General features: G+C 52.6%; 1 protein-coding gene across 1 annotated transcript; it reads left to right on the top strand.

The window, feature by feature from the left end:
* Nucleotides 1-19,119: 19,119 nt before the first annotated feature.
* On the top strand, nucleotides 19,120-21,458 carry LOC130117894 (hairy/enhancer-of-split related with YRPW motif protein 1-like). The gene is made up of 5 exons (XM_056286154.1): nucleotides 19,120-19,264; nucleotides 19,484-19,559; nucleotides 19,685-19,768; nucleotides 19,931-20,012; nucleotides 20,153-21,458. Exons 1-5 carry the CDS (start codon nucleotides 19,179-19,181, stop codon nucleotides 20,788-20,790), a joined length of 966 nt encoding a protein of 321 aa, XP_056142129.1. The 5' UTR covers nucleotides 19,120-19,178; the 3' UTR covers nucleotides 20,791-21,458.
* Nucleotides 21,459-22,147: the final 689 nt, after the last annotated feature.

The raw sequence follows: 22,147 nt of genomic DNA, 5'->3' as shown, positions 1-22,147 counted from the left end.
GTGCCTTACTGTTGACGACCAATCAGACTCTGCTGTGCATGTTGCCATGGAAATTGAGGATGAGGGGGCGTGGTCTCCGCTTCTGTTTCTTTGCTCCAGGAAGGTCCCCCCCCCTCCCTTTTCTCCCCAAATCCGGCTTCCCACCCGCAGACACGACCAGCTGTGTCTGTAGAGACGCCCGACCAAGCCGGAGATAACACGGGGGTTCGAACCGCCGACCCCCGTGTTTTTTTTTGCGCCAGGAAGTCGTTCGACACCTTTGGCAGGTTTGATCTCATCGGTCTAAAATCGCCCAACACCACAACCCGGGGGGTCTTTGTCAAAGAGCTCCGTATGTCCATTCTCCTCCAACAGAAACTCGGGTTTACAATATTTCTCCGGAGACGAAGCTGGAATTTGGAGAACGAAAATTCGTTTAGTTTCCTATTGGGCCAAAAGTAAAGGAAGCGCGTTTTGAAATTCTCGATGGAATGTGTCCTTGTGGCGAATTCTTAAGACATCGATTTGGTCTAGACTGGAACAACATGCTCGTTTTGCAATGAGCATGTTGAAACAGCAGAACACGTGCTTTATGAATGTCAGTCTGCTGGTGCCTTTTGGGAAGATCTGCACGACTGGTTCCCTAAATTTGACAATTTCTCTGAACTAAAAAAAAAAAAAAAGTGGATGTGAATTCTGGTGTGCTTGTGAAAGATGGAACACATGATTTGGCAAATAACACAGTTATTACTCTTGGAAAGTTCTTGCAAAAGAACAGATTCCTGAAAACGCAGCCAAACTTCCGTTATTCCTCATCACTGAGGCTGATGGAGAAGAAGAGCGCTATGGAAGTTTCTGACTTGATAGAAGAACTTGGACTTGCAGAGAACCCCTAGGAATCCCTTCCCCTTTCTTCAATGTTATTTAATTAATGTGATCAATTTTCTTTTCTTCCCCCCCCTTCTTTTGTGTTATGTGTTTGTTGTATGTAGAATTTAAACGTGTCAATAGAAACGTTTTTTTTTCATTCTCAATCTTTAGTGTCGTTTCGTTTACGTTTTGCCAAGCACAGAAGCAAAAAAAAGAGATGTCAAACAGCACCACCTACTGGCAATACTTATTCACTGCACAGAGTATGGAAGACGTTTTATTATAATCGGCTCGCTTCAGCGTTGTCTCCAGCTACGGTGTAAACTAACTACACTTATGCACTTAATCGTGTCTAACAGATCATGAAATTTACTGTCTTACTTTTCTACTTGCCTGTTGCTATGTTACTTTATAAATTGTAAACTGACTGAAACCTTATCAAATGGGATTCATTGCCCCGATGCATATGTATTAGGCTGCTGTTCATGACAGGTGTGAGATGGCCTTGATGCAGGCTCAATAATCCAGGTAAGGAAATCACAGCGAGTTGGATCAGTTCATCTGCACACAGCGTTTACTGGGAGAAGCGTTTCGTCACTCATCTAAGTGACTTCTTCAGTCTCAACTGACTGCAGGTGTCCCCACCCTGATAAACAATGCAGTGGCATGACGACCAAAAATAACCATCGGTTTCATGTCGTCACCTTCTTAAAATAATGGCCTAAGTCATATTTTCAAGTTTTTCAAAAAACAATAAACTGAAACAAATATAGAATTGTATGATATTTCTTAATCATTTCACACAAAAAGGTTGTCAGTGGTCATATATTGTCATAACCTTGTTGTGTGAAATGATTAAGAAATATCATATAATTCTATATTTGTTTCAGCTTATTCTGTCTTTTGAAAAACTTGAAAATATGAGTTAGGCCATTATTTTAAGAAGGTGACGATATGCAAATTGCCGTGACCATTAACTAGAGTTACGATGGCGATGGTGTTTTATGATGTCACATCTCTCTTCGCGTGCGTTCCTGCTGATGAAGCAGTGGAGGTAGTCGTATGAAATTACAAAACAACCCCCCCCCCTTAGCAATAGGACCACCCTTAACACCGACCAAGTGTGTCTGCTCCTGAAGCTGTGTCTTCAGTCCACGTACTTCACATACAGGGGGCAGTACTGCAGGCATGGGTGTGCTATGGGTTCCCCAGTCTCAGCTATACTGGCCAACTTGTTTAAGGGGAGGAGGTGGAAAAGAGGGCCCTGATGTCATATCTAGGGACACCACCTAACCATTGGTTCAGATTTGTGGGCGACACCTGGGTGGACTCAGGCTGTACCACATTTCACCGACCACATTAACTCTGTGGGCAGCCACATCAAGTTCCCCAGGGAGGATGTGAAAAATGACAGGTTAGCCTTCTTCTAGATTTACCTAGATCCAGATTTGCTCTCAAACACTGGCTGAAGGTAAAGGAAGACGGGAAAGCTGAAAGAAGGGTTTGCTTTCACCAAACCATCGCCAAACAAAATTGTCTTTGGTGGGTAAATTTGTGATTTTGAGACTGCCGTTCATATTTTAACCAACAGATGGCACCTGTGAGCAACAAATGAACACGCGTTAGTTACCGGTTATCAGTTGTGCAGTTGGGAAAACGGAATAATCAGCACGATTTTTGAATTTGGTTGAAAATACATTAATAAATTATCTAATTCATGTATCTGCCGCTGTCTCAGTTGTAGAAACTTCTGTCCGAAGAAAGCCATTACATCCACGGAGTACCAGTGAATCTGGCTTCTAAATATCAAACTAATGGTCAGGTGCTGCCACCCACTGGCTTATTAACGTACTGCAAGGGGTCTTGAATATGAAGCGTTAGAGACCCCCTCCAAGGAAAATCAAGTTTTTAACCTTGTTAACATGTACACGTGGTGTTAGGGTAATGTGACAAGACATAAAAGGAGCAAAATAAGCAGTCAACGCCATGGCTGAGCATATCTGCTCTGAAACTGCAGCGTATCAAGGACAGTCTCAAAAAAACAAAAAGGATTCAGACAGGCAGGGTTTCCATCCACCCATCCATTATCCGAACCCCTTATCCTGCTGTCGGGGTCGCGGGGATGCTGGGGCCTATCGCAGCAGTCATTGGGCGGCAGGCGGGGAGACACCCTGGGCTGCCTGGCCATCAAATAGGGCCACCACACACACACACACACACACACACACACACACACACACACACACACACACACACACACACACACACACCTACGGACAATTTTACTATGGTCGAGTCACCTGACCTACACGTCTTTGGACTGTGGGAGGACATCGGAGCACCCGGAGAAAACCCACGCAGACACGGGGAGTACATGCAAACTCCACACAGAGGACGAACCGGGACGACCCCCAGTGTTGGACTACCCCGGGACTTGCACCCAGGACCTTCTCGCGAACCACTGCGCCACCGTGCCGCCCAGGTAGGTTTCATACATCAAAAACCTAAGGAACCAATCATGTTAATGGACGGGGTGACGCTTCACATATCATTATGGAGTGTTCCGCCATCTTGCGCCGCCGCCATTACTGCGGTGACAAGTTGTTAGTGAGTCAGTGTCCTGCTGCCTGCGGACAGTGACGTCAACATCGGTAGTTGGATTGACAACGTTAGGAAGTGGCCCTCAGTTACTGATGAAGGTACCTTATATGGACGGCGATCTTAACATTATTAAAATTTCACATATTAGTTTGACATCAGTTACAAATCGGTGGGCGACAAGCATGGGCGCAAGGCCACAAATACTGGGATGGCATCCAGCGCGTTGTGCCCCCATCCATAGGGTTAGTGGTTGTGTCAGGAACTTTGCCAAATCATTATATGGATTGACAAAACCATACTGGATCGGTCAAAGCTCAGGTTAACGGCCTCCATTGGTGTTGTGCCCTCACAGGGTACCGATTGAAACTGTAAAATCCGTTGTGGCGACCCCTGAGAAATGGGGAACAAGCCGAAAGAAGAAGAAGAGGAGCTAGACATCGGTTACAACTGAGCCACTGAAGATGCCCAAGCCAGTGCATTCTTAGTGCCGGTCCCAAGCCCAGATAAATGGGGAGGGTTGCGTCAGGAAGGGCACCTGGCGTAACACCTTTGCCATATCAAATATGCGGATCATGATCAGATTTTCATATCAGTCGAGGCCAACGACCACCACTAGTACCGGTGGCTAGCAGGGTGCCGGTGGAAGCTATGCTACTGTTGGGCAATGGAGAAGGACGGGGGGAAGGCATGTTCAGAGGCAGTGGGAGAGGGGGAAGGGTAAGAGTGTAGAGGTGAGAGTCGGAACTTAGAATCTTGGCACTATGACTGGTCAAGGGGGAGAGCTGGCTGATATGATGGAGAGAAGGAAGGTAGATACTGTGTGTGCAAGGGACCAGGTGGAAGGGGAAGGCCAGGAGCATCGGAGATGGGTTCAAACTCTTCTGCCATGGTGTGGATGGGAGGAGAAATGGGGTAGAGGTAATCCTGAAGAAGGAGTATGTCAAGAGTGTGTTGGAGGTGAAGAAGATGTCGGATAGAGTGATGAGTATGAAGCTGGAAATCAAGGGTGTGATGATGAATGTTGTCAGCGCATATGCCCCGCAAGTTGGGTGTGAGATGGAAGAGAGAATAATTCTGGAGTGAGTTGGATGAAGTGGTGGGGAGGGTACCCAAGGAAGAGAGAGTGGTGATTGGAGCGGAGTTCAGTTGTCATGTTGGTGAAGGGAACAGAGGTGATGAGGTGCAGGACATGCATGAGGGCAGTGTGACAGTGGTGAGGTGTGCGGTAGGAATGACAGACGGGTTCAAGGTGGAGTTGGGATTACATCAAAGATGGGCTCTGAGCCCTTTCTTGTTTGCACTAGTGATGGACAGGTTGACGGATGAGATCAGGCAGGAGTCTTCGTGGACTATGGTGTTCGCGGATGACATTGTGATCTGTAGTGACAGTAGGGAGCAGGTTGAGGAGGGCTCGAAGAGGTGGCGGTATGCACTGGAGAGAAGAGGAATGAAAGTCGGTAGGAGCGAGACGGAGTACATGTGTGAATGAGAGGGAGGACAGTGGAATAGTGAGGGTGCAAGGAATAGAGGTGACGAAGGTGGGTGAGTTTAAATACTTGCAGTCAACTGTTCAAAGTGACGGGGAGTGCAGGAGAGAGGTGAAGAAGCGAGTGCAGGCAGGGTGGAGTGGATGGAGAAGAGTGACAGGAGGGATTTGGGACAGAAGGGTACCAGCAAGAGTTAAAGGGAAGGTTTACGAGGTGGTTGTGAGACCAGCTATGTTATATGGTGTGCAGACGGTGGCACCGATGAAAAGCCAGGAGGTGGAGCTGGAGTTAACGGAGTTGAAGATGCCAAGATTTTCACTGGGAATGATGAAGAAGGACAGGATGAGGAACGAATATATTAGAGGGACCGCTCAGATTGGACGGTTTGGTGACAAAGCAAGAGAGGCAAGATTGAGATGGTTTGGACATGTGTGGAGGAGAGATGCTGGGTATATTGGGAGAAGGATGGTGAATATGGAGCTGCCAGGGAAGAGGAAAAGACGAAGGCCAAAGAGGAGGTTTATGGATGTGGTGAGGGAGGACATGCAGGTGGCTGGCGTGACAGAGGAAGATGCAGAGACAGGAAGAGATGGAAACGGATGATCCGCTGTGGCGCCCCCTAATGGGAGCAGCTGAAGATAGTAGTAGTAGTAGTAGTTGTAGTAGTAGTAGTAGTAGTAGTGGTAGTCGTGGTGGTGGTAGTAGTAGTAGTAGTAGTGGTAGAAGTGGTGGTGGTAGTAGTGGTAGTAGTGGTAGTAGTAGTAGTCGTGGTAGTAGTGGTGGTGGTAGTAGTGGTAGTGGTGGTGGTAGTAGTAGTACTAGTGGTGGTGGTAGTAGTGGTAGTAGTGGTGGTAGTGGTGGTAGTAGTGGTAGTCGTGGTGGTAGTAGTAGTACTAGTGGTGGTGGTAGTAGTGGTAGTAGTGGTAGTCGTGGTGGTAGTAGTAGTACTAGTGGTGGTGGTAGTAGTGGTAGTAGTGGTGGTGGTAGTAGTAGTGGTGGTGGTAGTAGTGGTAGTAGTGGTAGTAGTGGTGGTGGTAGTAGTAGTAGTAGTAGTAGTGGTAGTAGTGGTGGTGGTAGTAGTGGTAGTAGTGGTGGTGGTAGTAGTAGTAGTAGTGGTAGTAGTGGTGGTGGTAGTAGTGGTAGTAGTGGTGGTGGTAGTAGTGGTAGTAGTGGTGGTGGTAGTAGTAGTGGTAGTAGTGATGGTGGTAGTAGTGGTAGTAGTGGTGGTGGTAGTAGTAGTAGTAGTGGTAGTAGTGGTGGTGGTAGTAGTGGTAGTCGTGGTGGTGGTAGTAGTGGTGGTGGTGGTGGTAGTAGTGGTAGTAGTGGTAGTAGTGGTGGTAGAAGTAGTAGTAGTGGTAGTAGTGATGGTTGTAGTAGTGGTAGTAGTAGTGGTAGTAGTAGTAGTAGTAGTGGTAGTAGTGGTGGTGGTAGTAGTGGTAGTAGTGGTAGTCGTGGTGGTAGTAGTAGTAGTAGTAGTAGTGGTGATGGTGGTGGTAGTAGTGGTAGTAGTGGTGGTGGTAGTAGTGGTGGTGGTAGTAGTGGTAGTAGTAGTGGTGGTATTAGTAGTAGTAGTGATAGTCGTGGTGGTGGTAGTAGTGGTAGTAGTGGTGGTGGTAATAGTAGTAGTGGTAGTAGTGGTGGTGGTAGTAGTGGTAGTAGTAGTGGTAGTAGTAGTGGTAGTAGTGGTGGTGGTAGTAGTGGTAGTAGTGGTGGTGGTAGTAGTGGTAGTAGTATTGGATATTTTTGCAACACCTTCTTCTATATTGCTCTGCTGATTAGAAAAGACTAGAGCTCTCTCTCCCTCTCTCTCTCCCTCTCTCTCTCCCTCTCTCTCCCTCTCTCTCCCTCTCTCTCTCCCTCTCTCTCCCTCTCTCTCTCCCTCTCTCCCTCCCTCACACACACACACACTGGACCATGAGTGTGGAAATAGCAGTCTGGATAAAACTGTATGTCAGTCATTTTGCTTTGGGCCCAGAAAGCAGAGCCTTCAGTAACAGACTGTGGACTCCTCCCGTGAAGGGAATATTTCACTGAGTGCCAGCCATGCATAATTTATCTCTTGCTGGTGGCGACTAAATCACGCATGGGGAGACTGCATGCTCCTCTCCCTCGTGTCTTCCCCCCCAAAAAGTCTGAACCTTGCTGCTGCTGCTGCTGCACTTTCGAGTCTTCTATCGTCCTTTTTGAATTCACACTTCCTGCTTAACATGTTCTGCTTTCGCCTTGCTGCATTTCCACACGTTGCACATACAGTGCTAGCATGTTCTGGGTCTGTTAATTTAGCATTGCACGCCGTCGGTGTTGTGCCGTGGGTTGCATTAAAACATGTTTCACGTCCCCTTTGCTCGGTTTTCATTTATATCCTGTCTTCTCCTCATCTTCCCATCCACCGCTGCATGCAATAATCCAACGTTTCCTAGGATTTTTTTGGCTACTTTAATTAATCCCCGTCAGGGGGGAATTCTTTCCCTGCATTTAACCCATGCTAGCTGTGTAGCTAGGAGCAGCGGGCAGCCGCCAGTGCAGCGCCCGGGGACCAAGTCCAGTCCGTCTTGCCGTGCCTCGGTCAGGGACACAGACGGGAGTAGTGACCCTAACATGCATGTTTCTCTGACGGTGGCGAGGAGGAAACCAGAGCACCCGGAGAAACCCCGCCGCAGGCACGGGGAGAACACGCAAACTCCACACAGAGGACGACCTGGGACGACCCCCAAGGCTGGACGACCCCGGCCACCGTGCCGTGCATGGACGTCAAGTGAAAAACCAGTTGGTTTACTCGTGTAGGACTTGGTTTCTGTGGGTTCTCGCTTCGAAATAGCTGCTTATGATCGCAGTGATCGAGCAACCTGAAGATGGTTGACATAATATGTGCACGTTCATCACGCAAACTCCACACAGAGGACGACCTGGGACGACCCCCAAGGCCGGACGACCCCGGCCACCGTGCCGTGCGTGGACGTCAAGTGAAAAACCAGTTGGTTTACTCGTGTAGGACTTGGTTTCTGTGGGTTCTCGCTTCGAAATAGCTGCTTATGATCGCAGTGATCGAGCAACCTGAAGATGGTTGACATAATATATGCACGTTCATCTGGATTTACTTGATCAATTTTCTCTGTTTCCAGGTATGTACCCATACCCATATATATTAAGACCCGTTGTGTGTCGATTGTTGACATTTAGGAACTGAAAATCCTGCCTTTCCTCGTCAAGGAAACTGAACTCGAGGCCGACGGGTCGACTGAGCTGCAGTTCAGGGCCTCATGGTCCGAATCCACCTCCCATTGACTTTCATCACAACCGATAAGGTTGCGATACTCCACAGGGCAAGACGTGGTAGGTTATCATGGCAGGCTTTCTACCGGGCCAAAACCACAATAGGTTGTCCCGGTCCACCCCCCCCCCTCCCCGGATGGCCCATACAGGTGCCATCCAGCAAGCGTAGGTTCCCATCTAATGAACGTGAACTCTCCCTGGCAGCCGGAGAGAGGTAGTCCTTTCTTCCTGGTTTTCATCAACATTTCAGGCCGCTATTGACGGGCGAACAGTGGCCGGGGACAAAGGGTGTATATACTGTACAAACACAGCTCCCAGCGGCAGCACACTGACTCATTCTTCGGTGTGTGTGAGAATGGAGGGGGACCCCTCTCGGCTCCTTTGTGTCGGTGTCTGTCAACAGTGTAGTTGGATGCAGAGCCCATTGTGGCGGCCAGTGTTTCTTATTGACACAGGGCCTCGCTCAGCTTGTTCCCAGGGTCTAACCTGAGGACTCATGAATAATTGAGAGTGGATCCTCCGGCAGGGCCAGAAGAGGGGAGCCTGCCGAAGCCCGTCTGGGCCCGGCTGCCGAGGCCCGCGTGCTGTAAGATGCAGCTTTAGATGAAGCCGAGCTTTGCCTTTTTTTTTTGTGTGTGTGAACCTCTGCAGTCACCCGTAAGAGTCACCTGACGAGTCACGGGACTTGGGAGGCAACCATGTGATGATGAGGCAATTATCTAAGATTCGTATTACTGCTGTGTTTGGATAGTCATGGGTGTGTGTCTGTGTGTGTGTGTGTGTGTGTGTCTTTGTGTGAGTTTAGCAGAGGTGCGGTTCTTTCGTTAAACGCCGGCAAATACGAAATGCTTCAGACGAAGCTGCGTCCCAGACTTTAGAGCCTTTGTTGCGTCTCTGTTTTGGGTATTATGTCCTCCTCTGCCGACCTTCTCCTGCCGTCTTCTAAACAAGCTAAGCCTTCGCCCGAGGTCCAGGATAATCTGGCACCGCGTAATCCTGTGGGATTACCGAAGACCCGCCAGCACAGCACAGCAGCGCCGCCTGTCATACACTGACGTCGAGACGCGTCCTCGTCAACAGAGGCATCGCTCCTTTCGAGCACGCGCCAAAATTGGTGTAATCTCTCCCGAGCGCCACCTGCTGGTGACTCCGAAAACTTTTTTTTTTTTTTTTTTTTTTTTTGGTAAGTGAGTGAAATCGGACGTGTGTCCTCTGGGACGTTTTGTGTCACTGGGGGGGGAAAAAGTGTAAAACTTCACGCGCTGCTTCACAATGACAAAGTGTTCAAGTTCAAATGTGGTAAAAATACAAACTTAATTTGCATATGACGTTTCTTAACACGGTTACAAGGGACTAAAACAATAGAAAAGGATGAAATAATGAAATTAAGAATTAAATGACATCCGCACATCGACATTAAACAAAGGGACAAAAGAAAAACTCAAATATATTGGAAATAAAATATAGCGTATCACACACACACACGCACAAATATTCTCACGTCACCCATGACGTCACCAAAACCCGAAATAAGACTAAAATTACATTCACATTTACTCGTTTAGCGGACGCGTTTAAATGAAATGTAAACGAATTAAGTGAAGACATTTAATTTTATTTATTTATTTATTTGCGTGTTGTGTTCCCGTTAAGGCCCGGTGAGTGAGAAGGGAGTCAAGACTTGGGTGTGTGCCGCCCCTGGGGCTCCGGCAGGGGGCGTCTGTTCAAGTTTCAATCTCAGCAGGTCTCAGCCATCTGCCGAGAGGCTCACACGACCTTATGGGACTTGGCCTCTCGTCTGTGCTTGATTACTCGGCTGCTGGTTGTGTGTGTGTGTGTGTGTGTGTGTGTGTGTGTGTGTGTGTGTGTGTGTGTGTGTGTGTGTGTGTGTCCCTATGGTGGTAGTGTGTGTGTGTGTGTGGGGGGGGGGGGGTCTTGTGAGGTGCCCCATACTTGTGTGCTGGGAGCCTTTTCATGCTTCCTGCTTTGATCTCCTCTCTCATCCCTTCATCCCACACGCTCCCTGCGCCTCAGGGCTCCTGGTTTGGGGCACACCGATGGTGGGGGTGGGGGGTGGGGTGGGGTGGAGGGGGTGGGGGGGGTAGTTTAGCGGTTTCTACTGCCTCTCACAGAGCTCCTGCTTGTTCGGTCAATACTGGGAGAGGTGCAGCGGGCGCTGCCCGTGGGCCTCAGGCACCCGGTGCAGCAGAGTGCGGTGGGCGGAGGGTTCACCCGTGGGCGAGAGCGGTCCCCCCCCCCCCTCCCCTCCTCCCCCCCGCGCTCCTCTTTTATGCTCCCTCAGATCAAGCCTCGGCAGTGGGCTGGGATTCTTGTGTGAAAAACAACTGCCGCAGTGCTCGGAGGGTGGCCCCCCCCCCCGACCCCCTTACAACATGGGAAAAGCACACCCCTCAGCTGGTAGTTATATAAAGCCACAGACACAGTCATGAGAATCCTCGGTAAATCGCTCTCCTGCAGGGCCTCCCGTGTCCCCCCTGACCGAACCGCCGCGTCCGCCGGGTCGAGGTCACGCCTCCTCCCCCTCCTCCTCCTCCTCCTCCGCCGCTGCCGTTTGCGCCGCCACGGGTCGTGCCCCCTCCGTGTTCAAAGCTCGGCGTTCAAAGTCATCTGACCGAAGCGATGGTCACAAGGCCCTGCCATGGCTGTCGTGTCAGAAAGCAACATTTTTTACCCCCCCACCCACACCACCACCACCACTATCCTCATCCTCACCCCACAGTCCGCTAATCCCCGTGACACCCCCCCCCCACTCCCGCTGGGTAGAGCTGGAAACACAGATGCAAAGGCACAGAGCAGAACCCCTAATTGAGGATTAATTGGAGGGAGGGGGCACTTACCTTTATTTAGACATGTGGCAAGTGTTAGGCTGTGACAGGCCAGGCAGCCATCTCAGCAGATGACTGCACTTAATATTTCATGACAAACACATTTAAGGGAGGGGGGCCTTCAAGTGTGTGTGTGTGTGGTGCAAGTCTTTGTGGTCAAACAGCAACGGCTGTCTGTGAAGGGGCAGACAGACCCGGTGGCCCCGGACCGTTTCGGTCGGCTCAGATCATCCTTCAGCCACATCTGAGGATGCTGACGGACTGTTGGACGTCCATGACAGACACCGAGACCGGCCTCGAAAGGTCAGATGGAGGGAAAAAAAACACACAACTGCACCGTTTACCCTACAACTATCATATCATCCCTGCAGCACGGCCGCGGCACGAGGTCACCGCTAATGGCCTTCGGAGGCTAACGAGCCGGATCCAGGTTTTAACGGATAACGCACATGTGCTACATCCGCCACCGGCAGGCAGTTGAAATAAATAAGTAGCTTCGGGGATGTGATAAAAAAAAAACGAAGAGGAGAAGCCAGAAAAAAAAGGGAAGGCCGAGAGTGTGAGAGAACAGGGGAGGGGATTATTACTGGACACCGAGAGATGGAAAGAATGACAGAGTTAACCGGGACTGGGCGGGGATTTGGAGCGTCTGTGTGTTTGTGTGTACGGGGGAGAGAGAGAGAGAGAGTGAGGGGGGGGGGGGGGGGGGAGAGAGGGAGGAAAGGGGCTGTGCTAACAGGCTTTCTGCAGATCACTGGCAGTGTGACTGCAGAGGAGAGTAATGGGGCTGGCAGGGCGGAATCAATTACTGGCCACAACAGATTTTCCCACAGGTCGGAGCTTGGGAAAGCAGGACTTTACTGCGGCAGAGACAGCTGGCACAGAGCATCCACTGGGAAGGGAGCCTGTTTGCAGCAACACAAAAAAAAAAAAAAAAAAAAAAAAGGAGAAGGAGGAGAAAAAAAAAAAGAGAGCATTTTTGTGATAAACTTGTGACACGCCATAAATTTTGCTCTTTTCTATTTCTCCCTCCTGTCTGAAAATATTAGCGTTCGTGGGCCGCGGCTCACCTCGGATTCGTTTGGCTGAAGCCACATTCTTCGAGCGAGAGCAACCGCCCCCCCCCCTCCACCACCACCCCCCCCCCAAAAAAAAGGAGGAGGGGGGGGACCCTCTCTGGGTGTACGTAGGTGTCTGGGGGAATGTGAAGGAGAAGTGAAAATGATGACACGCGGACGCCGCCGTGGCTCGCTCGGCTCCCTCGTCCCTCCTCCTCCTCCTCCTCCTCCTCCTCTCTGACGGTGGAGGCGAAGGCCTCTCCGCTCGACACCCCAATAACTCATACCGCCGGTGCCTGCGCGGCTCCTACTTCTGCAGAGATCTCAACAACCCAGGGATACGTTTCAATTAGAGCCCTGTTCCCCCCACCACCACCACCGCCGCCACCACAACACCCCCACCCCCACCCCCACCCACCCAACTACACACTCCCATTGATATGCAAACAATGTTTTTCCTGCAGCTAGAGCCGGGGCCGCAGCGGCACAATGTGGGGCCCCTCGCGAGCCGCTCGCTCCTCGTGGCCCTCACCTCTGCGGCGCGGACATCACGCGCTGTTTCCTGTTGTGCTCGTTTGAGAGTCGGTCTATGGGGACACCAATTCCCCCCATTGTGCTGTTGCATAAGTTGGCTGGTGATTTGGGGGAGGTGGGTGGGTGGGTGGGGGGGGGGGCAGCACATTGGTGGACGTCCGGAACAATGCAGTCGTCGGGGGGTCCATTGTCAGGGAGTGTGTGCGCCTTTGTGAAATACGTTTTTATCAAGAACTCCGGCCCCCGACTCGGGTCGCCCAGAGTTTCCCCCTTTCAGGTTCGCCAGTCAGGAGAGAGCTCCTTGCAAGTTAAGCTTTGCAACAGCGGAGCTCGGAGGACTCCCTGAATCCCTTCTCGCGGCCGTCCACCCAAACCCGTCATGCCCCTACACCCTGTGACTCCGCCGTGGCCGGAGGTGCAGCAGCACGGCCCACCTCTCGCAGGCGGCGGCACGGTGGCGCAGCGGTTAGCGCTGCCGCCTCACAGCAAGGAGGTCCGGGGTTCGAACCCAGACTTGGGGGGGGGTCATCCCAGGTCGTCCTCTGTGCGGAGTTTGCATGCTAGGGTTAATACCCCCTGACCGAGGCATGGCGAGACGGACCGGAGCTGGTCCCCGGGTGGTGCTCCTAGCCACACAGCCAGGACGGGTTAAATGCAGAGTGTGGTCTCCTCAGGCCAGCGACGTGGCCCGAGGAGCTATCTCCACACAAAAACAAAGAAAACAGCGAAGAAGAAAAAAAAAAGAGCCCTTCACTAAACAAAGAAACAAGGAAGTCAACACATCCTCCCTGGTTTTACCTATCCAAATAGCACCAAATGAATGGGTGCCAACAAAGGCAGGAAGGTGAAGAATGAGAAGGCGGCTGCGCTGCGGACAGACGGTGGGAATGGGCTGCAGGTCTGCGCTGGTCCTGGTCCCTGCCCAGCACAGCGCCTGGGTGCTGACTGGAACCAGAGGGGACAGACAGGAAGTGGTGGCCCATAGGATAACATTGTTGAGCGGAGGCGGTCTGGGAGACGTTTCCCTTCGTCAGACGGACTATTCCAGACCACTACGGGGGGCCCCGGAGTCGCAGTCAGGGGGTCTCACGGGGTCCGCAGGGGTGTAGCTGGTAGGAATGCAGGATGTTCCACATTTCTACTTCTGCACCCCGTCTGTTTAGAGAGGAAGCGGACAAGTCAGCGTGTCATAATATATTCGAACGCAACGCGTGCGCGCGCACGCGCGCGGCGCGCACACACACTTCAACCAAGAAACAACTCAGCATCTCTTAGCGCATACAAACAAAAACACACACAGACGTGTATTACCACCTCCCTCTCTCTCCCTTTCTCCTTCCCTCTCTTTCTCTCTTCTTCTCTTTCTCTCTTCCCCTCTTTCTGTCTTCCCCCCTCTCTCCCTTTCTCCTTCCCTCTCTTCCCCTCTCTCTCTCTTTCTCTCTTCCCCTCTTTCTGTCTTCCCCCCTCTCTCTCTTTCTGTCTTCCCCCCTCTCTCTCTCTTTCTCTCTTCCCCCCTCTCTCTCTTTCTCTCTTCCCCTCTCTCTCTCTTTCTCTCTTCCCCTCTTTCTGTCTTCCCCCCTCTCTCTCTTTCTGTCTTCCCCCCTCTCTCTCTTTCTCTCTTCCCCCCCCTCTCTTTCTCTCTTCCCCTCTCTCTTTCTTTCTCTCTTCCCCTCTTTCTGTCTTCCCCCCTCTCTCTCTTTCTCTCTTCCCCCCTCTCTCTCTTTCTGTCTTCCCCCCTCTCTCTCTTTCTCTCTTCCCCCCTCTCTCTCTTTCTCTCTTCCCCTCTCTCTCTCTTTCTCTCTTCCCCTCTTTCTGTCTCCCCCCCTCTCTCTCTTTCTCTCTTCCCCCTCTCTCTCTTTCTGTCTTCCCCCCTCTCTCTCTTTCTCTCTTCCCCCCTCTCTCTTTCTGTCTTCCCCCCTCTCTCTCTTTCTGTCTTCCCCCCTCTCTCTCTTTCTCTCTTCCCCTCTCTCTCTCTTTCTCTCTTCCCCTCTTTCTGTCTTCCCCCCTCTCTCTCTTTCTCTCTTCCCCTCTCTCTCTCTTTCTCTCTTCCCCCCTCTCTCTCTTTCTGTCTTCCCCCTCTCTCTCTTTCTCTCTTCCCCCCTCTCTCTCTTTCTCTCTTCCCCCCTCTCTCTCTTTCTGTCTTCCCCCCTCTCTCTCTTTCTCTCTTCCCCCCTCTCTCTTTCTCTCTTCCCCCCTCTCTCTCTTTCTCTCTTCCCCCCTCTCTCTCTTTCTCTCTTCCCCCCTCTCTCTCTCTTTCTCTCTTCCCCTCTCTCTCTCTTTCTCTCTTCCCCTCTTTCTGTCTTCCCCCCTCTCTCTCTTTCTGTCTTCCCCCCTCTCTCTCTTTCTCTCTTCCCCCTCTCTCTCTTTCTCTCTTCCCCTCTCTCTCTCTTTCTCTCTTCCCCTCTTTCTGTCTTCCCCCCTCTCTCTCTTTCTCTCTTCCCCCCTCTCTCTTTCTGTCTTCCCCCCCCTCTCTCTCTTCCCCTCTCTCTCTTTCTCTCTCTGTGCTGTTTTTTGACTTTTTTCAGTCTTTTTAATAAATGCTTCTTTTAAAATAAAATCTCTCTCTCTCTCTCTGCCCCCCCCCTTGGAATGGAGCCGGGGCTCTGTGATTGGAGATGTTGTGAGTGTATCAATGTGGAAGAGTGACTTTGTTAATCTTGTCAGAAGATGTGTCATTGTTATACTTTGTTTTCCTGTTCAATAAAGAGCTGCTTTAAAATTCAAAATTCTCTCTCTCTCTCTCTCTCTCTCTCTCTCTCTCTCTCTCTCTGTCTGGCTCTGACACACACCCCCACCCACCCCCTCCCGCCCTGGCAGTTGCTGAATGGCAGGTATAAGATGTCAGTATGCTGCACACACAGGATGCAGGCAGGGCAGCGAGCGTCGCTGCTGCCGACAGTCCAAACGGTTGACATAGTAAATCAATCCCGGCGGTGGCGGCGGTGGCGGGGGTGGGGGGTGGGGGGGAGGGGTGTGGGGTGTCCTGTGAGACTGAGCCGGCCTCTGTCAGACACACTCAGCCGGCCAGAGAGAGGCTGTCGACGGGTGGGAGAACACTCGCCGGGAAGCGCTCACACGGAGATTGAGTTACCACGGAATTAGATCGGGGCTGTGGGAAACGGCACCTCCTCCGCACGCGCGCGCGCGCGCGCACACACACACACACACACACCCCATGCCGACACGCAAACACGCGCTCAGAAGCAGCCCTGCCCCCTTCACTTTACACACGCACACACACGCACAAGAGAGTCGCCAAGGGAAACCTAAGGGGAGATTGAGGAAGGCAGCTGGGCACACGCCAGTTTCAAACAAATGCCTTGCCTATATACCTCTTAGCTTCCTGGCACTAGTCTGAGAGCAGTTTCTTCAAATTGCTGGTGAACTGGGCCCGCGGTCAACAGGCAGCCTTGGCATGCCCCCCCCCTCCACCCTCCACCCTCCAAACGCAGAGACGTGCCGGTGGTACGCAAACGAGCTCAAAAACCCGAGCAGGAAATCAGATATAACGCGGGTGTAAATCTCGCGTGATTAGCGCGCCACCGAACAAGCCCCGTTCTTCTGCGGCTGAAGCCTCCACCTTCCGCCTCCGCCTCCGCCGGGCCACCGTACGAGGCGAGCCGGGGTCACAGCGTTGTCACGCCGCAGGATGTATGGAGGGGGCCGCGGCCGTCGGGAGAGGAAGCACAATTGCCGTTAATGGGCCCACTGACAGCAGCAACGTGAGCGACCTTGACAGCTAAGGTGCAGAGAGCGCCGTCTGCGTCCCGCGTAATGGAGACCACATGAACCCGTGTGTCCTGCAGAGGCCGCGGCGGCGCTGCAGCGCCCCTGTTACCCTCACAGCGGCCCCGGCAACAAGGAAAGGATCGCCAACACGCAAACGCTGTCTGTCAGACGGCAGTCAGGGAGAGGTGTGCATGCTTTAATCCGAGGTTAAGGGCAAGCAGAGGGTTTCTAAGTGCAGGGGTGGGGTTGGGGGGCGGGGGGGGGCAACACAGATGCCTGCATGAGGGACAGTGGAGGGGAGTGCAGGGAGCACGCAGGGGTCTGGGTATTTTTCAGCACCAGATTATGCACATGTCAGGGTCTATAAATCCACCGGTCGGGCGCAGAGTGTGGAAATGAAAGTATTGGGCTGCAGGCCGAAAGGGTTTACTGAACGTGTGTGTGTGTGTGTGTGTGTGTGTGTGTGTGTGTGTGTGTGTGTGTGTGTGTGTGTGTGTGTGTGTGTGTGTGTTGGGCGGACGAAGGTCTGCTGCTTTTCTTTTACAAATACTAAGGTGTATTTGTGCGTGTGTTTTTGCATTTGTGCATGCGTGTGTGTGTGTGTGTGTGTCTGGTGTGTGGAGTGTATATGTGTGTGTGTGCAGCGTGTGTCTGGTGTGTGCGTGTGCGTGCACGTGCGTGCGTGTGTATGTGTGTGTGCAGTGTGTGTCTGGGGTGTGTGCGCGCGTGCATGTGGTGTGTGTGTGTCTGGTGTGTGTGCAGTGTGTGTATGTGCAGTGTGTGTGGTGTGTGTGTGTATGTGCAGTGTGTGGTGTGTGTGTATGTGCAGTGTGTGTGTGTGTGTCTGGTGTGTGAAGTGTGTATGTGTGTGTGTGTGTGTCTGGTGTGTGGAGTGTGTATGTGTGTGTGTGTGTGTCTGGTGTGTGGAGTGTGTATGTGTGTGTGTCTGGTGTGTGGAGTGTGTATGTGTGTGTGCAGTGTGTGGCGTGTGTGTGTCTGGTGTGTGGAGTGTGTATGTGTGTGTGCAGTGTGTGTCTGGTGTGTGGCGTGTGTGTGGCTTGTGTGTGTCTGGTGCGTGTGACTGGTGTGTGGAGTGTGTATGTGTGTGTGTCTGGTGCGCGCGCGCGCGCGCGCGCGCGTCAGGGGATAGTAATAAAGTTCGTCCGCGCCGCATTGACAGAAAGGCTGCAGCCTGCGCAGTGAGTGTCCGTGTCACCAGTGAAAGCTCTCGGACCTTCTGGGAAACCGCGTGTTGGCTCACAGTTGCTGCGTGGACTCAAACTCTCGTCCCCACTTGTCGAGCCCGCAGCGCAACAACTTAACAATTGCCCCGACGGAACAGCTGCTGCTCTACAAGGTGCTGGAATGGAGGTCGGTTGGGGGGGGGGAGGCTTGATGGTGGGGGTCACACTCTCGCTGATGGTCTTACCAGACATGTCGTACAGAGTTAATGCCGGAATTAACCCTGTCTGCCCCCCCCCGCTAGACCCCCCCCCCGCTAGACCTTTCATCTGCGGCGGAGGGAAAGGACCGCCACAATAATGAAGGAGCAAGTTAAGCTCGTCAGCGGGCGAAGCAGACACCAAGCGCGGTGTACACTGTGGACAGGAGTAGAGAATGTCTGTCTGTCTCTTCCCCAGTGTCCCCCATCAGAACCCAGCCACAGGACACCACTTACAACACAAACACCGAAAGTTCTCGCGTTTTTATAAAGTTTGCCCTTTGACCCGGGCATATCGGTGGGGGTCAGACTGATCGTACCTCCTGCGGACCACCCCCCGCTCCCGTCGCGCCATCCAGTGAATGCAGCACTTGCGTTACCCCCCCCACACCTTCCCCCTCCCCCCCATAAGTAGGTCTGCCTGATGTTTCGCCCTGAGCTCACGACCAAAACCTCCGTCCGCGGTGACGTGAAGTCTCTCGAGACTTCTCCCCCTCCCCCCCATCCGGGGTACGGTTTCTCTCCCCTCCCCAAAACGGCGGGCAAGTGTGCTGCTGTCTGCTGTCAGCCGGAGAGCAGACTGACCGATTCCCTGGGAACGTCTCCCCGTGCCAGTCGGTTGACCCGTTTGCGGGGACCGCGGAGGAGGAGGAGGAGGAGGGTTTCCTAGGAGAGCCTGGCAACGCCGGCTGGCTGACGCGGGGGTGGGGTGGGGTGGGCCTCCCCGGCTGATCAATGCTGCTGTTGAAGCCACGCAGCTGACAGCGGACAATGGACAACATACTCTGCTAATAGGCCATGTTGTCCAACACGACGCTGAATAAGGGCCCCGCCGCAGTGGTCCCCGCGTCTCGCAGACTGGCCAACAGCGCGGGGGGGGGGGGGGGACTTTGGACCTGAGGCCGAGACGAGGAGGCACCTGTGGAACAATATGCCAAAGGAACCGTGTCAGCATGGCAGTTATTCTGCTGTGATGAGGTGCGGTGTTTGTCGGAGTTCCGAGCTCTCCGGGGGGAGAAAAGGAGAAGCCGTCAAACTCTTTTATCGACGCCGATTAAACGCGCAAGAAGGACGACTCCTGTTTCGCGAAGCGCCCCACAACTCTCTCTCTCTCGCTCCGCACACACGAGGGGCACGGTCGCTCGAGTAACGATAACGCGTCACTCAAACGCCAGGCCGGCTCTGATAGGCTCCGTGCTCCTCGGTGCCCGCCCACCTGTTTACATCGGCCACGCCCCCCCGCGCCGGGCGAGGGAATAACAGCGGGGCGCAAGGTTTTGACGTTTAGACCGTCGCGTCGCCTCGCCGCCGTCAGAACAGAGGACGGACCGCCGCGGTGGTTCTGGTCTTGGACTCGAAAATGAAGCGAAGTCACAATTACAGTTCCTCAGACAGCGACCTGGACGACAATATCGAGGTGGAGAAAGACAGCGGGGACGAGAATGGGTATGTGGACTTGCCTAAAACTCTCGAGTCGGTTCGTTGCGTTTAAGCCACAAACTGACCTAAACTGTTGCGTGTAGACGCCGCTGGAGCCGTTGCCACGGTTACATTATGTCGTCAATACATTTGATTAACACGTCATCCGATCAGAATTATCTGCGATCATCACAATAATAATTTGATGATGATGATGACGGTGATACTTTTTTTGCCTTCATGTAGCCAACTTGACTCTCCTCACGACTCCATGTCACCCTCCACAACGACCCAAGTCCAGGCTCGGAAGAGGCGCAGAGGGGTAAGCTCAGCGACCGCCCTGCGCGTTTCGTGCGCAATTGCGCACGGCGACGTGTGGTAGAAGTCCCACTGTATTCGTGCCCCTCTGTGCCCGAAATAAAACTGCCCTTTTTGCCCACGTCACAGATAATCGAAAAACGGCGACGCGATCGCATCAACAACAGCCTGTCCGAGTTGAGGCGACTGGTGCCAAGTGCTTTCGAAAAACAGGTACGTGGCCCAGTGGACTCTGATGAGCCTCGTGTAAAATGATGTCTTGCAAGGTTTTTCTGTCAGTTGGTAGGGAAAACGGCAACAACAACAAAAAAAAGGATGACGTCAGTGAACAAAAAATGCATAATTAAATAAAAATGTTGTATTTCATCTTAATAGGGCTCGGCTAAATTGGAAAAGGCAGAAATCTTGCAGATGACCGTGGACCACCTGAAGATGCTCCATGCTGCTGGTGGCAAAGGTGATTGACTTGTTCCTGTGCTTTGTATAGTTTGCTTTAACGCTCGGACTTGTTCTTTCACACATCATATGCTGTGCACTGCAAACAATACAACCTGCCAAGCAGCCTAGGTCTCGAACTCTGCCCCCTTGTTCTTGCAGGTTACTTTGAGGCCCATGCTTTGGCTAAGGATTACCGCAGTCTAGGCTTCAGGGAGTGCCTGGCGGAGACGGCTCGCTACCTGAGTATCATAGAAGGTCGGGACGGAGCAGATCCGCTTCGCGTACGTTTGGTCTCCCACCTCAGCAGCTACGCCTCTCAGAGGGAGGTGCACACTGGACTCGGACACTTGGCCTGGGGCTCTGCCTACGGGACCGCCGCCGCCCACCTCCCCCACCCCCTCCTCCTACAGCACCCGCAAGGCAGGACTCCTGCATCCAGGAGCAGCAGTAGTCCCCCCTCTTCCTCCTCCTCCTCTTCCTCCTCCTCCTCCTCTTCCTCCTCCACATCCTCTGCCCCCTCCTCCACTGAGGCATCGGTGACACCCCGGCTCGGTGTGATGACCCCCACCGAGTCCCTCAGGGTGCCCCCCAACGGCACCCTGCCCCTCAGCCTGCAGGTGCAAGCCTCCAAGCTCTCGCCGCCACTCCTCTCATCCCTCTCCTCCCTGTCTGCCTTCCCCCTCTCCTTCAGCGCTTACCCACTGGTCACCCCAGCTGCCCTGAGCCCCGCCGGCCCCTCCTCCTCCAGCCTGTCAAAGCCTTACAGGCCCTGGGGCACAGAGATCGGGGCCTTCTGAAACCCCCGCAGCTGGACTGAAGGCAACAGCTGAGCTGTGCCCAACGGCAAACGAGGCGGGACTACCTGGCTCATCTTGTTTCTTCAGCGGTAAAAGAAGAAAATGGGGAAGGGGGGGACAAACTGATTTTATTTTATAAGGCGTGAGGAACAACTGGGGGGAGGTCACTAAAAGGGGGGCAGTCGCTTCATAATATGTCAGCGTTCCTTTACTGCATAAGGAATACTAAATAACGTTGTCAGTCATTAACAATAAGAAGGTTAGCTAACACACATGTCCGGGTTGTGGAGTGATACGATAGCCGGGCCATGAATGGATTCTCTGTCTTTGTGTGCACCCAGTCAGTGGTAATAAAGTATTTTGTACACCAGTCTATGATACTGGATCTTCTACGTTTGTTAGAGCACGGATGTCTGCATTTAACAATGTAGTTGCCGTTAACGGGATCTGCTCCTTTCGGTGGTGTAAAAAAAAAAAAACTACGTGGAAACGTCGGCTACGCATCTGGGAAAAGAAAAAACTAACTACTTGACCTTTGCATCCGTTGATCTATTTGTAATATTTTTGTATCAATAAATCGAGTTTTAAAAGATAGAGAGATAATGGTTTTAATGGGCTTGTTTTGCTTCTGCGGTAGTTTGTTGTGTGGCACGCTTGACCAGCTCGCTCTGCTCCGGGTCTGGTGGCTCACACTATCTGGTAAACCTGCCGTCCACCGTGGAGGACGCGACGGCGGCCCTCCCTCCCTCCTTCCCTTCCCTTCCCTTCCCTCCCTCCCTCCCTGCACGGCAGGCCACGCCGCGGCTCATGTTGCACGTTCCTGCACACGAGCCGAGGCGATGCTCCCCGGCACAAGTGACTACCGAGTATTAACTGTAGAACCTTCCAGAGGGAGGAAGCATCTGCCCTCCGCATCTTTTCTTGCAATCCATCAGTGGCTTAATAATGAGCTATCCTAACGACTCCGTTATTGGCCGAAAGGCGAGCGCCCCCTTTCACTGTGTGCCAGGTAAGTAACCGGACCAGAAGGGCCATTGTTGCCCTCATGAATGCCCAGGAAATCATTAAGAGCCAGAGGAAATCCTCTACAATGTTCCCCTGACCTCGCCGCCATGGGCCGGCCTGACATGGAGACAATGGTGTGAACAGGATGGCGAGACGCGGGGAATAACCGTAAGAGGCAAGGCAGCCGGGCCAGTAAATAACCGGCCTGCTGAAAGATGTTGCTCTTGGCTTTATCTCAGTCATTCACATTTTTCTCGTTTTCTCCATCCCTCGCTGGGCCGCGGCCCCCGTGTAAGGGAGAGCTACTGTCGGCGGCGACAGCATGTGTTCTCAATAACGGGGGGCGGGGGGG

This window comes from Lampris incognitus, chromosome 9 (assembly GCF_029633865.1).
Source record: "Lampris incognitus isolate fLamInc1 chromosome 9, fLamInc1.hap2, whole genome shotgun sequence".
Classification (NCBI taxonomy): Eukaryota; Metazoa; Chordata; class Actinopteri; order Lampriformes; family Lampridae; genus Lampris; species Lampris incognitus.
Note: the sequence above shows the minus strand (reverse complement) of the source record. Positions and strands in the feature narration are given on the sequence as shown.

Coding starts and splice junctions, on each gene's coding strand:
- LOC130117894 (XM_056286154.1), top strand. CDS start 19,179: ATGAAGCGAAGTCACAATTACAGTTCCTCAGACAGCGACCTGGACGAC. Junction 19,769..19,930: donor CAAGTGCTTTCGAAAAACAG/GTACGTGGCCCA, acceptor TCATCTTAATAG/GGCTCGGCTAAATTGGAAAA. Junction 20,013..20,152: donor CCATGCTGCTGGTGGCAAAG/GTGATTGACTTG, acceptor TTGTTCTTGCAG/GTTACTTTGAGGCCCATGCT.